The 12745-nt window shown below is 44.9% G+C and overlaps 1 protein-coding gene across 1 annotated transcript; it reads right to left on the reverse strand.

Moving 5' to 3' along the window:
• Positions 1-6503: 6503 nt before the first annotated feature.
• On the reverse strand, positions 6504-6899 carry LOC122665592. The gene has a single exon (XM_043861747.1). It carries the CDS (start codon positions 6897-6899, stop codon positions 6504-6506), a length of 396 nt encoding a protein of 131 aa, XP_043717682.1.
• Between the last annotated feature and the right edge of the window lie 5846 nt (positions 6900-12745).

Consider the following 12745-nt stretch of genomic DNA (forward strand, 5'->3'; position numbering starts at 1 on the left):
CCCTCGGGGCTGGTTAATATGAGCCCAGCGCCGCTTCCTGCCGCATTGCTCGACCCGTCCACGAACATGTCCCACGATCCGTGATCCTTCTCTTCGGGCTCCCCTGTTTGTGACTCGATCTCAGACTGGGTACACTCTGCAATGAAATCTACAAGAGCCTGGCCTTTGATGGCTGTCCTTGGTTGGAACTTGATGTCATGCTCACTTAACTCCACCGCCCATGCTATCAATCGTCCGGAGACGTCCGGCTTGTGCAATATCTTCTTCAAGGGTAGGTCTGTGAGGACTGTGATGGTATGGGCTTGGAAGTATGGTCGTAGCTTCCTGGCTGCCATTACCAATGCATAGGCTACCTTCTCGATCCTAGTGTACCTGGTCTTTGCATCGATCAGGACATGGCTGACGTAGTAGATGGGCCTCTGGACTTTGTCTTCTTCCTTCAGCAGTACTGCGCTGACCGCGACAGGGGTGGCGGCCAGGTAGAGCTGCAACTCTTCGTTAGGTTCCGGTCGCCCAAGCAGGGGTGGGCTCTCTAGGTACTCCTTCAATTCTCCGAACGCCTTTTGGCACTCTTCCGTCCATGTGAAGTCCTTAGGGCTTCGGAGGTTCTTCAATGTTTTGAAGAATGGTAAGCACTTATCACCTGATCGTGACACGAACCTGGAAAGGGCGGCGACCCTTCCATTCAACCTCTGCACTTCCCTGACCGTTCGAGGAGGTGCCATCTCTTGGATGGCCTTGATCTTGGATGGGTTAGCTTCTATTCCACGGACTGAGACCATGAACCCCAGGAATTTTCCTGACGTTACACCGAAGGCGCACTTTGCAGGGTTTAGCTTCATCTGGTTCCTCCTCAGTACTGTGAATGCTTCCTCTAGGTCGGTCAGGTGTTGGTTGGTGTGGACGCTTTTCACGAGCATGTCATCCACATATACCTCCATGTTGCGCCCGATCTGCTCCTCGAACATCTTGTTGACCATTCTCTGATAGGTGGCCCCTGCATTCTTTAACCCGAACGGCATGACGTTGTAGCAATAGTTCTCTTTGTCCGTCCGGAATGCAGTGTAAGACTCATCATCCTCATACATGAGGATCTGGTTGTATCCAGAGTAGGCGTCCATGAAACTCAGCATCTCATGGCCGGCGGTGGCGTCGATCAGTAGGTCGATCCGGGGCAGTGGGTACTCATCTTTTGGGCATGCCTTGTTCAGGTCGGTGTAGTCGACACACATCCTCCACTTCCCACTTGGCTTTGGTACCATGACCACGTTGGCGAGCCAGGTTGGGAACTTCTCCTTTCTGATGAACCCTAATCGGCTTAACTTCTCGACTTCCTCCTTGATTGCTGCTTGTCGGTCGAGGGCGAAGTTACGCCGCTTCTGTTGAACGGGCTTCCTGGTAGGGTCGACATGTAGTCGGTGTTCCGCTATGGAACGTGGTATTCCTGGCATGTCGGAGGTCGACCATGCGAAGACATCCATGTTCGCTTGGAGGAGGTGTCCAAGCCCTTCTTTCTGCTCCTCGCTTAGCAGCGAGCCGACCTGAACGACCTTGGAGGGGTCGTCCTGGCTGAGGGGCCATGGGATGAGGTCTTCCACTGGCTTTCCCCTTCTCTCTGTCAGTTCATCTCTCTGGTCACTGATCATGCTCTCTAGGCAGAGTGCCATTCCACGGGTGTTGCCATTATTCTTTTTCATGAAGGTGGCGTAGCACTCCCTTGCTTTCTTCTGATCTCCTCGGACTTCGCCTACCCCATTCTCGGTGGGGAACTTCATCTTCAGGTGAAGTGGTGATATGACTCCTCTAAGGGCTGTCAGTGATGGTCGCCCTAAGAGGCCGTTAAAGGACACCACGGACTTTACTACCATGAAATTTACCATGATGGTTACTTGTTGAGGGTGTACCCCGAAGGTGACGGGTAGCTCTATGGTACCTTTGATGGAGGCGGTGGCACCTGAGAATCCATGGAGATAAGTGGGCTCTGGTTTGAGCTGGTCATCCCCGAACCCGAACTGTCGATAGGCGTCCAAGGAGAGTACGTCAACGAACGCCCCTGTGTCTATCAGTACCCTGTGTACAGGTCGATTGGCTACCTCCACCTGTACTACTAGGGCATCTTCATGCGGGAAGTTTAGTCCTTCCAGGTCTTCATCCGAGAAGGAGGTCACCGCCTTAGTCTTGGCTATCTTGTTGGGCTTCTCTGCCACTCCCACGAACCTGGCATGAGCTTTAGCTTTTCTGGTGGACTCTTGCCCTGGTCCTCCAAGTATGGTGAGGATAGGAGGTCCCTTGGTGCCACTAGGTTCTGTGGCATCTCTCCGCTCTTCTGGGCGGTCTCTCTCTCGGTCTGTTCTTCTTTCTTCTCGTCTCGGCTCCACTCTGTCTCCGTCGCGACCTCTATCTCCTTGGCCTGAGCGGTTGTCACGTCTCCCCTTCACATACTTGTTCAAGCTTCCTGCTTTTACCAGTTGTTCTATCTCTCTCTTCAATTGATAGCACTCCTCTGTGTCGTGCCCATTCTCTTTGTGGAAGAGACAATATTTGTTAGGGTTTCGCTTCTCTGGCGCTGCTAGCATGGGTCGTGGCCAATGGAGTAGGTCACGGTCCTGGATCTGCATGAGTATCTGGGACCTGGTGGTGTTCAGTGGTGTGAACTCAGGGGTGCTTGCCCTCTCGCTTCTCTCTGGGCGGCGGTCTGTCCTCCTAGATGGGCGGTTGCTCTTCTCTTGTCGGCGCTCTGTCCTCGACCTCTTACTCTCGTTGCGGTCATCAGGTGCTGACCTCTTGTTGTCCTGTGGCTTGGCCTCGATTAGTTTTGTTCTAGCTTGTAGTACCTCGGCCATATTTGCAAACTCGTTGCACCGCTCCAGGAGTTCTTTCATAGTCCTGGTCTCATGACGTGCCAGGTCCTTAATCAGGTCCAGGTCCCAAATACCTCCTGCTAGGGCTGCATGCTGTGTCTGGTCATCCAAGTCTCGAACCTCTAGGGACTCTTTGGTGAACCTGGTAACGTATTCCCTGAGAGATTCCCCAGGATTCTGTACCACGTTCAGTAGATTGACGGTGGTCTTCTTCTGCTTGACGCTGCTTTGGAAGCGGGTGACGAACTGTTCGCATAGCTCTGCGAACGAGCCTATAGATCTCGGTCGTAGCCTGGAGAACCATGATGTTGGCTGCTCCCTTGAGGGATGCCGGGAATGCCCGACAGGAGACCACGTCCGACCCCCCATACAGCGTCATCATGCCATTAAAGTAGTTGATGTGGTCATTGGGGTCAGTGGTACCACTGTAGAGTTCAAAGGTGGGTAGTCGAAACCTGGAAGGTAGTGTGGCTGACATGATCTCTGCCGAGAAGGGGTGTTGCCCAGGTATGGAATGCGTCTCGCCTTTGGTCTGCTTCTTCAACCCTTCCAGCTTCTCATCCAGGTCTCGGAGTCTTTGATCAAGCTCCTCGTCCTGTGTCTGCCCCCCACGCCTGGCCGAACGTTCGCTGCGGCCCCGTTCACGCTCTCTCCTGGATGTCCCCTCCCGCCTTGAGTGTTGGCGGGATGGTGAATGGTCATGCCGTGATGAACCCTGTCGTGAAGGTGAGGGGCTTTCTTCTCTGTAGGTCCGGCTTCGTCGTGGTATGTGACTTTCTTCCAGTCGTCCGTCAAACACGGACCTCCGGACCGATCTCTGCGGGCTAGACACCCTTGCCTTGGGTGTTGGCGTCCTCCCACATTCTGACCGTGGCGAGAGGTCTCTTGTTCTCCTGGGATGCTGGGAAGGCTCCCCCCGCTGCGGAGTGGGGGTTGCCTGTCGCGCAAGCCTCTCTGATCTCGCGCCCCTGGGAGATGATCTCCTAGGGTTTGGCTCTTGTTGAGGTATGGACTCCACCCTTGCTGCTGGTGAAGTCCTCCGATGGTGAGATGTCGCACGCTGCGTCAGGTATTCTCGAAAGAGTCGTTGTTCATCGAGGATCTGTCGTTGCAGGTCGTTGATCTGACCCACAGTGGCTGGAGCATTGGGGTCAGGTGTCACCTCCACCACCACATCGTTGGCCTCGTCATTGTTGGGCTCGGCGATCACGAACTGGTCATTAAGGGGGATCTCCTCCTCCAGAGGGACATGGTCCTGGTCGTTGGCTCTGCGGCGAGAGCACTCTGGGGGTGGTGATCCATTCCTTGCTCCGTTGTTGGTGGTGGTAGTCTTCCTTCGTGCCATTGAATGAGTATGGAAGCGAGCTAGTAGCTGTAATGGCTAGCGTCGTTCCCACAGACGGCGCCAATCTGTTGCGTCAAGAAATCGTCGAGCGGTCCTGCGAGTGCTGTCACCTGCAAGTGGACCAAAGGGATCAACAGAGAGAACCGGTGTGGTCCCGGCCTAGGGCTCTCCGATGCCAAAGTTAGATCTCCTGGCGCAAACAGATGAATAGTGATTATTCAGTATGAGTTTAGATGTCCTTTATGGGGTTGTGTACCTTTGCCTTTTATAGTAGCATATGGCGGTGTGGAGAGTCCCCGTTTGATTGACGATTGTGCCGTTGAGTGGATAGAGGCCCTGGGGTAACGGGGCTCTATCCTGATTGGCCATCTCCCCGTGGGAGGGAGTGTCCTGGTGGCATCAGGATCCTTGGTGGATAGATACCTGCGTGTGGTGATAACGTCCTTGGTGCTTGAATCCGTCTGGATGACGTGACCTCTAAGCGGCGGTCTAGAGTCCTGGTAGTGACATGAGTCTTAGCGATACGAAGGGTCGTAGATGGGTGGCCCCCACCTCACGTGCCCACGCTGTGTCTGGGTGCAGGCCCCGCCAGGGTGAGGCCGCGCCCTGGTGAGGAGGCCGCGCCTGGGTGAGGCCGCGCCTAGGTGAGGGGGCCGCGGGTGAGGAGGCCGCGCCCTGGTGAGGAGGCCGCGCCCTCGTGAGGAGGCCGCGCCTGGGTGAGGCCGCGCCCCGGATGTGTGGCCGCGCCCGAGTAGTGGCCGCCCCCGAGTGGGGCTGGGACTCCGGTTCGTTCCCCTTGGCTATGGGGCCGGTCGTCTGTGACACGTGGCGGTCGTTGGTTGGCCCGGTGAATATTGGATGTATCAGGATGACATACCTTAATCCAACTTATATGTAAGGTTAGTATATTAGAATTTAAAGCATACATGACATGATCAAAGGGGAAATCCTATACTAAACATGCTAGAATCATCAATTACACATGCTGAAATTATAAATTCGCCATTCATCTCACATATACATCAAGGCATGAAAATATTCATTATAAGCATAAGAATCTGAGAATCATGGTTAATACTAAATAGCGAACATGTATATTAACTATCCTAAGCATGGTGAAGGAACATATCTTACATCATAAATAAATAAAGGAAATTCAGACACAGTTAAATTATGAGAATGCCCTTATGACAAATAGCTAACCTAAAAAGGGTAAAAACAGAAAATAAATGGGGGAATGGATCTAGAGCCCAAAACGAAGATAAATATGGTTAAAACAAAAGTAAGAACATATAAAATAAACCTCTATAAAATGAAACTAATCAAATCAAAAGGTTCAAAAGATGTTCAAACGACGGAAATGGTGATTAAAGAAAATAAGGAGAAAACGGTGAAAACAGCCTAAACTGAAAAGAAAATTAAGAAGAAATACTAGAACAATGGAAAAAAGCACGATAAAATCAGAAAATAAGGGTAAAGAGGTGAAGAAAACATAGTGAAAAATGCCTCTCAAGAAACCCAATTGGTGGCTCATGTAATTGTACACCATAGAGGGTAGCAGTAACACGTGCTTAGTAGAAAAGGATTAAAAATCAACAAAAGACCGAAATAAAATGAAACAAAATCTAAAAGGAAGAAGACTCACCTTCCTACAACTTTCTTTAAGAAAAGAGAGTGGTTTGAGTGGCCTAGACTCAAGTTTAGGAAGCTTCAAGCCGAAACTAATGCAACTGCACTACAACTCAAGCTCCAGAATACGCTCCAATGCACAAGAATACATGTCATTAAGTGTTTAATTGTCAAAATAGCTTAGAACATGTAAGAGGTCACCTATTATATCCTTAGGGCCTCAAAACCGTGCAAGGTATGGATTCTCAGCTTCCATTTGAGTGAGATCTTCTTACTTTAAGAAGATGGGTCAATCTTGGCCTTAAATGGAAGGAGATCATTTCCGCCCGCCAAAGAAAGGTTTCTCGGGTCTTTTTGAATCACGAGTTGAGATTCACCAAATCCCTGGATTCTCGCCAAAACAGCATGGGATGAACCTAGCCCAAAAATAGCACCAAGGGGGAGATTTAACTTTTAACTAAGGTCTATTCCAGCATTGGTCTTGCTCTCTGGGGTCAATCTAGGTCTGTCTATGTGTGTCAAGATCATTTACCATTATTGTAAAATAATCATTTTGTTTATTTTTAGCCACTTATACTAGAATGGGGGCTGGAGATCGATTACAAAACATAGAACAATGAATCATTAATTCCACCTCTTATTAGATGAAGAATTAATTTGGAAATTTCTTAATCACCACAATCATTACCCCCGGGACCCCCATAGGTGAAGGTTTGTCCCATATAAGAACCTTGATTCCCCCAGTATTGTATAGTGTAACACTCAGTTGCATCAGCAAGTGCCTCGCCCATATCTCCAAAAATATCCTTTGGTGTCCGAGAATCATCCACATACTTGATTCTTGCAAAGTAAGCTATCTCACGATATTCATGACCAGCAAAATGTCCATTTCCCATTGGTGGTGAAGGTCCTTCTGCGGTACCTATTGCAAATCCACCATACCTAAGTATACCAGCACCATTGCCCATTGCATACATAATCTCATTTGCCCAGTATCCCACTTGTATTTTGTCCTCAGTTACGAACCACCAGTTACCACTGGATTTGTCCTGCCATATATGCATGCCATCAGAGATTAGGAATCACTACAACAATAGCCATTAATTCACATTTGAGGTGCCTCAAGAAACTAGGTTTTAATTAACAAGAGGGGCCGATGAGTATGCATGTAAATAACACAATTATCCTCATTGGAAAAAAATGTCATATCAAAAGAGCAAAAGGGCAAAAAAGTACGATGACGGAGTAAAATTTGTCGCATAAAAATTTTCAGGTAAAATTTTACTCTGAAACAAACGGACATATGTGGGAAAATATTCTTTGTGGGAGAGGGGGGCACAGGCCACGCCTAGACACAGTGAGAGGCAAAATGACCACCCCGGCCCACCTCCATGAAAGGCAGAAATCCCGCCCCCGAGATTCCATAACGCATGTGCAGCGCCCCCAAATTCGGGTGAGATATGGGTGCTGGCCCTCGCAGGCCGTCGTGTGATAACTGCCGGTTTTCCATCTCACTTACATTTACATCATATGCAGTGGAAAATTAATCACTCACATATCATAGAATTGCAACGGAAACTAAGCATATATCACCTCAATGCACAGCGGAAGTTATTCATTCTAAGTAATTCTATCAATGACCGAAATCTAAGAAGAACTTCATTCACATAACCATAGTCTAAAAACCTTGTACTTGAGTCATCATACAACTTGTATCATCATAAAGCATTACATCCCAGCCTATCCTTCAAATTACATTAATGTTACTGACTATCTACTGTCACCTCAAATCTCACCATATGTCTCTAATCATAAAAGAAAAGAAATAACTCTAAGTGTTATTATACCAAAGATCCACTATTCAGGAACTATCAAGTACTTTCCCCTAGCTTTCTTAACACACTCCGTATAGTGACACTCCACATGAGTCTGCTCTGCAACTATAAAATATTGAGGGGTGAGCTCAACTAGCCCATGAGAAGAATACAGTCATATTATGATGCAAGAAACATGGGTGATAGAATATGAATATATTATACATTTGATCATAGATATATAATCATGCATGGCATTTAAAAATAACACTAAAAACATGCTCAATAAAAATATAGTACATCTTTTAATTCTTAAGACAAAACATTTAATTAATTTGGTCTGGTCATTGTGAACTACCACTCATACGTAGAAAGTGAGGTCATCATAACTACCATGAACGTAAGGTCTACTCCTTATTCTAGGCATCGTAACCCTGGGGAGGACCGCCATATCAATGAACAATGGATAGTCTACCCCTAGTTCCAGGCATCGTAACCATGGGAGGGACTAATCTCATCGGTATATAAGGGATAGTCTACTCCTGATTCCGGGCATCGTAACCCCGGGAAGGGCTATCTCAGAATATACTATGTCTACTCCTGGTTTGGAGCATCGTAACCCTGGGGAGGACGTCTGTCACACTATGTATGCATACGACATATGTATGCATATAAGTGCTATACATCACATCAAATAGAAGCGTTATAATCGAAACGAAACATATATTCTTTAAGTTCTCCTACTCAACAAGCATATCAATCAAATAAAGAAGAACTTCCAATCCACAAACAGATCAATCATATAAAGAAGTAATTCCACTGATCAAGAAGATCGAACAAACCGAATCAGCCAAGTTTGAAAATAAAGATTCAAACTATAAATTCTGCATAAAGTAAACAAAACTATCAAAGTGCTCAAACTGATTACTTCTTTTGTTTTCAGTTAAGTTACTATTTTCAATATTCTTCTTTTCTTTCTTATTCATAAAGAGATATCAATTCCATCAAGGATAATATAATCGTAGCTTGTTAAGTGCATCAATATTTCTTTAATTTGTTCTTCGTGATTTTTAATTCGCTCATTCATTCCTCTTCATTATCCTTATTTTATTTCAATGTTTGGTTTCATTATTCCATATTATTTACATATTTTCAATCCATGGTACCGAAGTAGCTTCCGTCAAATGGCTCAGGGCCGGTTATACCCCATAGGTTTATAAATTGATTTTAGCATAATCTTTCATCATTTCAATTCTTATTGATGGATTATTTCGTTCATGGTTTATCATGCATATTGGTTAACAGTCAGTTACCATAATCACTCACTTATTATTTCATCTACCATAATAAGTTATTATTCGTCAATAACACAACTTTCCATCAACATATAGAAACATAACATCATAGTATCAAAGATTTCTATATCGTACAACATAATCAACATGCTCTTTTACCATTGTGTATCCATTTATCATTCAAACATGTATCAATATATTACCATAAAATTAGTGGTTCTATACTTTTATCAACAACAACACACCGGATACATATATGCATGCAATCTATATGATAAATATCAATCAACAATACTGCATTCTTGACCTTTCAGGTCAAATGCACACATCTCTGTCGCTCTGCAAGTATCGCGAGATAGTAACAACTTTCAGAAATCTCCCTCCACCTTTGGGTGATAAAAAAATGGTTATGCACCTCAATTTCATAATAATTTATCGCACTGCAAATACCGCGAGATGTCGATGACTTTCGAAAATCTTCCTCCATCTTTGGACAATAAGAAAACCCCTAGGCCACGCATCCCAAATTCTTTAAGTACACTATCTTTGGATAGACACACTATCTTTCCGTGAAAAGATCAGTAGTTTTCAGAAATCCCAGCACCTTTGGGAATCTGGAAGCTGTAGACTACTATCCCTTCTAATCTATGTGCACATCACCTCGTCAATCTTTGGCAACACCGTCTTTGGGCTAATGTTACCTATTCTACTGCCTTGACAGAATCATAAAAGGATTCAATGGGCCACTTTGGTGGATCACCATTTTACCCTCTCATAATTCCTCAACCTAATATGCAACAATGTAAGTGGAAGTAACTACATTAAATGTCCATAATGTGTTGTAACATGCACATTTATCGTCCAAGTGGCAGTGGTCAACCCAAAATAGTCCAAATATGCTCAAAGTAGCATAATTGTCCAAAACAAGTCCTTAAAAGTATTAAACGTCCCAAAACCAGGTACCAGTAGGTAGATTTTGAAATTACGAACGAAACAAGACCAATTGGAGCCCAATTCGATGTTCCATTCGCCCATTTGCCACTCGAAGGTGACATAATCGTCATTAATGGGTCTCATAAGCTCAACAAAATTATTTAAACAGGATGCCCAAATATACATTTCTGAAAATCGGATACATCGGTCCAAACCGGAGCTCAAATGGTTGCTCTACGTCCATTATACCATACATTCAGGATTATTGAAAAATGTAGAAACTGTCAAAACCATGGTCTCTATTTACCCAAGATATGCCGAATTGCATATCAAAACAAAGAATACAAAAAAACAAACACACCAGAAAAAACCACACCTCAAAATTCATCCAAACGAACCCACACGGTCCATTTGAAGTTTTTTGGTCATTTTCCCACCTTTATTTTATTTTATTTAAGTCAGAACCGAACCAGTTCAGACTGAACCAAGTCGAATCGATCCTATCCACCTGGAGCGGACCACCCAATCGGGTCATCGGGCCAAAAAAATGAGCCTCGGGTTGGGTCAATGTGGACCAGGTCAGAGAATCTTTGACTAGGTCTGGGTCATCTTTGACCCGGGTCTGGTCCAGGTCGGACCGGGTCAAACATGACCCGCAAGCATATGCTAACGTCATCATGACGTCAGCCCTACGACATCATGATGACCTCATAATCGCTATAATATAAACATCGTCGACGCGTGGATCTCACTCGTCGCTTGGGTCGGCTCGTCCGGCTGCCGACAATGACGATCCACATATTGCCGCGACTGCCTCGATGAGCTCTACCCACCCATATAAAAAATTTTAATTTTCTCTAGTGGAAAAATCCGACAGTGGCAAAAAACGTACGGTTTCACCGTAAATCCGATCAAAAAATCCGTTCTTCGCCATAAAAAACATGATTCATGTTCTTAAACAAGCAACCAATCGATTCCAGGTCTGTATGGATGGCTCTAATACCACTTGTTAGATCAACATTGGGTTTTGTCAAACCCGAATCCATCCCCATACAAAGATCTAGTACACGATTGAATAAAAAGAACAGGGAAATAAGGCGTACCTGGCACCCACGTATGTTGATGAAGAATAAATATAAGAATACACCGAAGAACAATGACGATCCATAGAATAATAGTTGCGAATCCTCGAATGATCTTGGATAACCGCAATGGGGATCTTCTACAGTCTCCTAGACTCTCCCACAGTTCCCTTTCTTGTGGAGAAAAGAGAAAAGAGAATAGTGACTACAGGGACCTCTCATCATTAGTATTTATAATACTCCCTAAACCCTAACCTACTTCTACAATGGGTCAAGCTGGTCCGGTCCATCTCAATAAAATAGTAGCAAACCGCGTCAGTCCTTGTATTTATTGATCCCCATCAATGACCGACTCGATAATTAATTGAGCCCACACTTCGCATTTGGAAAATACCTAACAACGTGCTCAATAGAAAAAGGATTTAAAAAAAAAACCGAAATAAAATGAAACAAAATCTAAATGGAAGAAGACTCGCCTTCCTACAACTTTCGTTACGAGAGGAGAGTGGTTTGAGTGGCGTAGACTCAAGTTTGGGAAGCTTCAAGCCGGAACAAACGCAACAACACAACAACTCAAGCTCCAAAATACGCTCCAATGCGCAATATTGTCAGAATCTCCCTAGAACATGTAAGGGGTCAGCTATTATATCCTTAGGGTCTCAAAACCGTGCAAGGTATGGATTCTCAGCTTCCATTTGAGTGGGATCTTCGTACTTTAAGAAGAGGTGTCAATCTTGGCCTTAAATGGAAGGAGATCACTTCCGCCCGCCAAAGAAAGGTTTCTCAGGTCTTCTTGAATCACGAGTTGAGATTCACCAAATCCCTGGATTCTTGCCAAAACAGCATGGGATGAACCTAGCCCAAAAATAGCACCAAGGGGGAGTTTTAACTAGGGTCTAAGCTTATTCCAGCATTGGTCTTTGCTCTCTGGGGTCAATCTAGATCTGTCTAAGTGTGTCAAGATCATTTGCCATTATTGTAAAATAATCATTTTGTTTATTTTCCATTATTGTAAAATAATCATTTTGTTTATTTGCCATTATTGTAAAATAATCATTTTGTTTATTTTTAGCCACTTATACTAGAATGGGGGCTGGAGATCGAATACAAAACATAGAACAATGAATCATTAGTTCCACCTCTTATTAGATGAAGAATTAATTTGGAAATTTCTTAATCACCACAATCATTACCCCCGGGACCCCCATAGGTGAAGGTTTGTCCCATATAAGAACCTTGATTCCCCCAGTATTGTATAGTGTAACACTCAGTTGCATCAGCAAGTGCCTCCCCCATATCTCCAAAAATATCCTTTGGTGTCCGAGAATCATCCACATACTTGATTCTTGCAAAGTAAGCTGTCTCACGATATTCATGACCAGCAAAATGTCCATTTCCCATTGGTGGTGAAGGTCCTTCTGGGGTACCTATTGCAAATCCACCATACCTAAGTATACCAGCACCATTGCCCATTGCATACATAATCTCATTTGGCCAGTATCCCACTTGTATTTTGTCCTCAGTTACGAACCACCAGTTACCACTGGATTTGTCCTGCCATATATGCATGCCATCAGAGATTAGGAATCACTACAACAATAGCCATTAATTCACATTTGAGGTGCCTCAAGAAACTAGGTTTTAATTAACAAGAGGGGCCGAAGAGTATGCATGTATAATGACACTATTATCCTCAGTGGAAAAAAATATCATATCAAAAGGAGCAAAAAGGCAAAAAAGTAGGATGACGAAGTAAAATTTGCCACATAAATATTTTCAGGAAAAA

The sequence above is a fragment of the Telopea speciosissima genome, chromosome 6, assembly GCF_018873765.1.
Source record: "Telopea speciosissima isolate NSW1024214 ecotype Mountain lineage chromosome 6, Tspe_v1, whole genome shotgun sequence".
Lineage (NCBI taxonomy): Eukaryota > Viridiplantae > Streptophyta > Magnoliopsida > Proteales > Proteaceae > Telopea > Telopea speciosissima.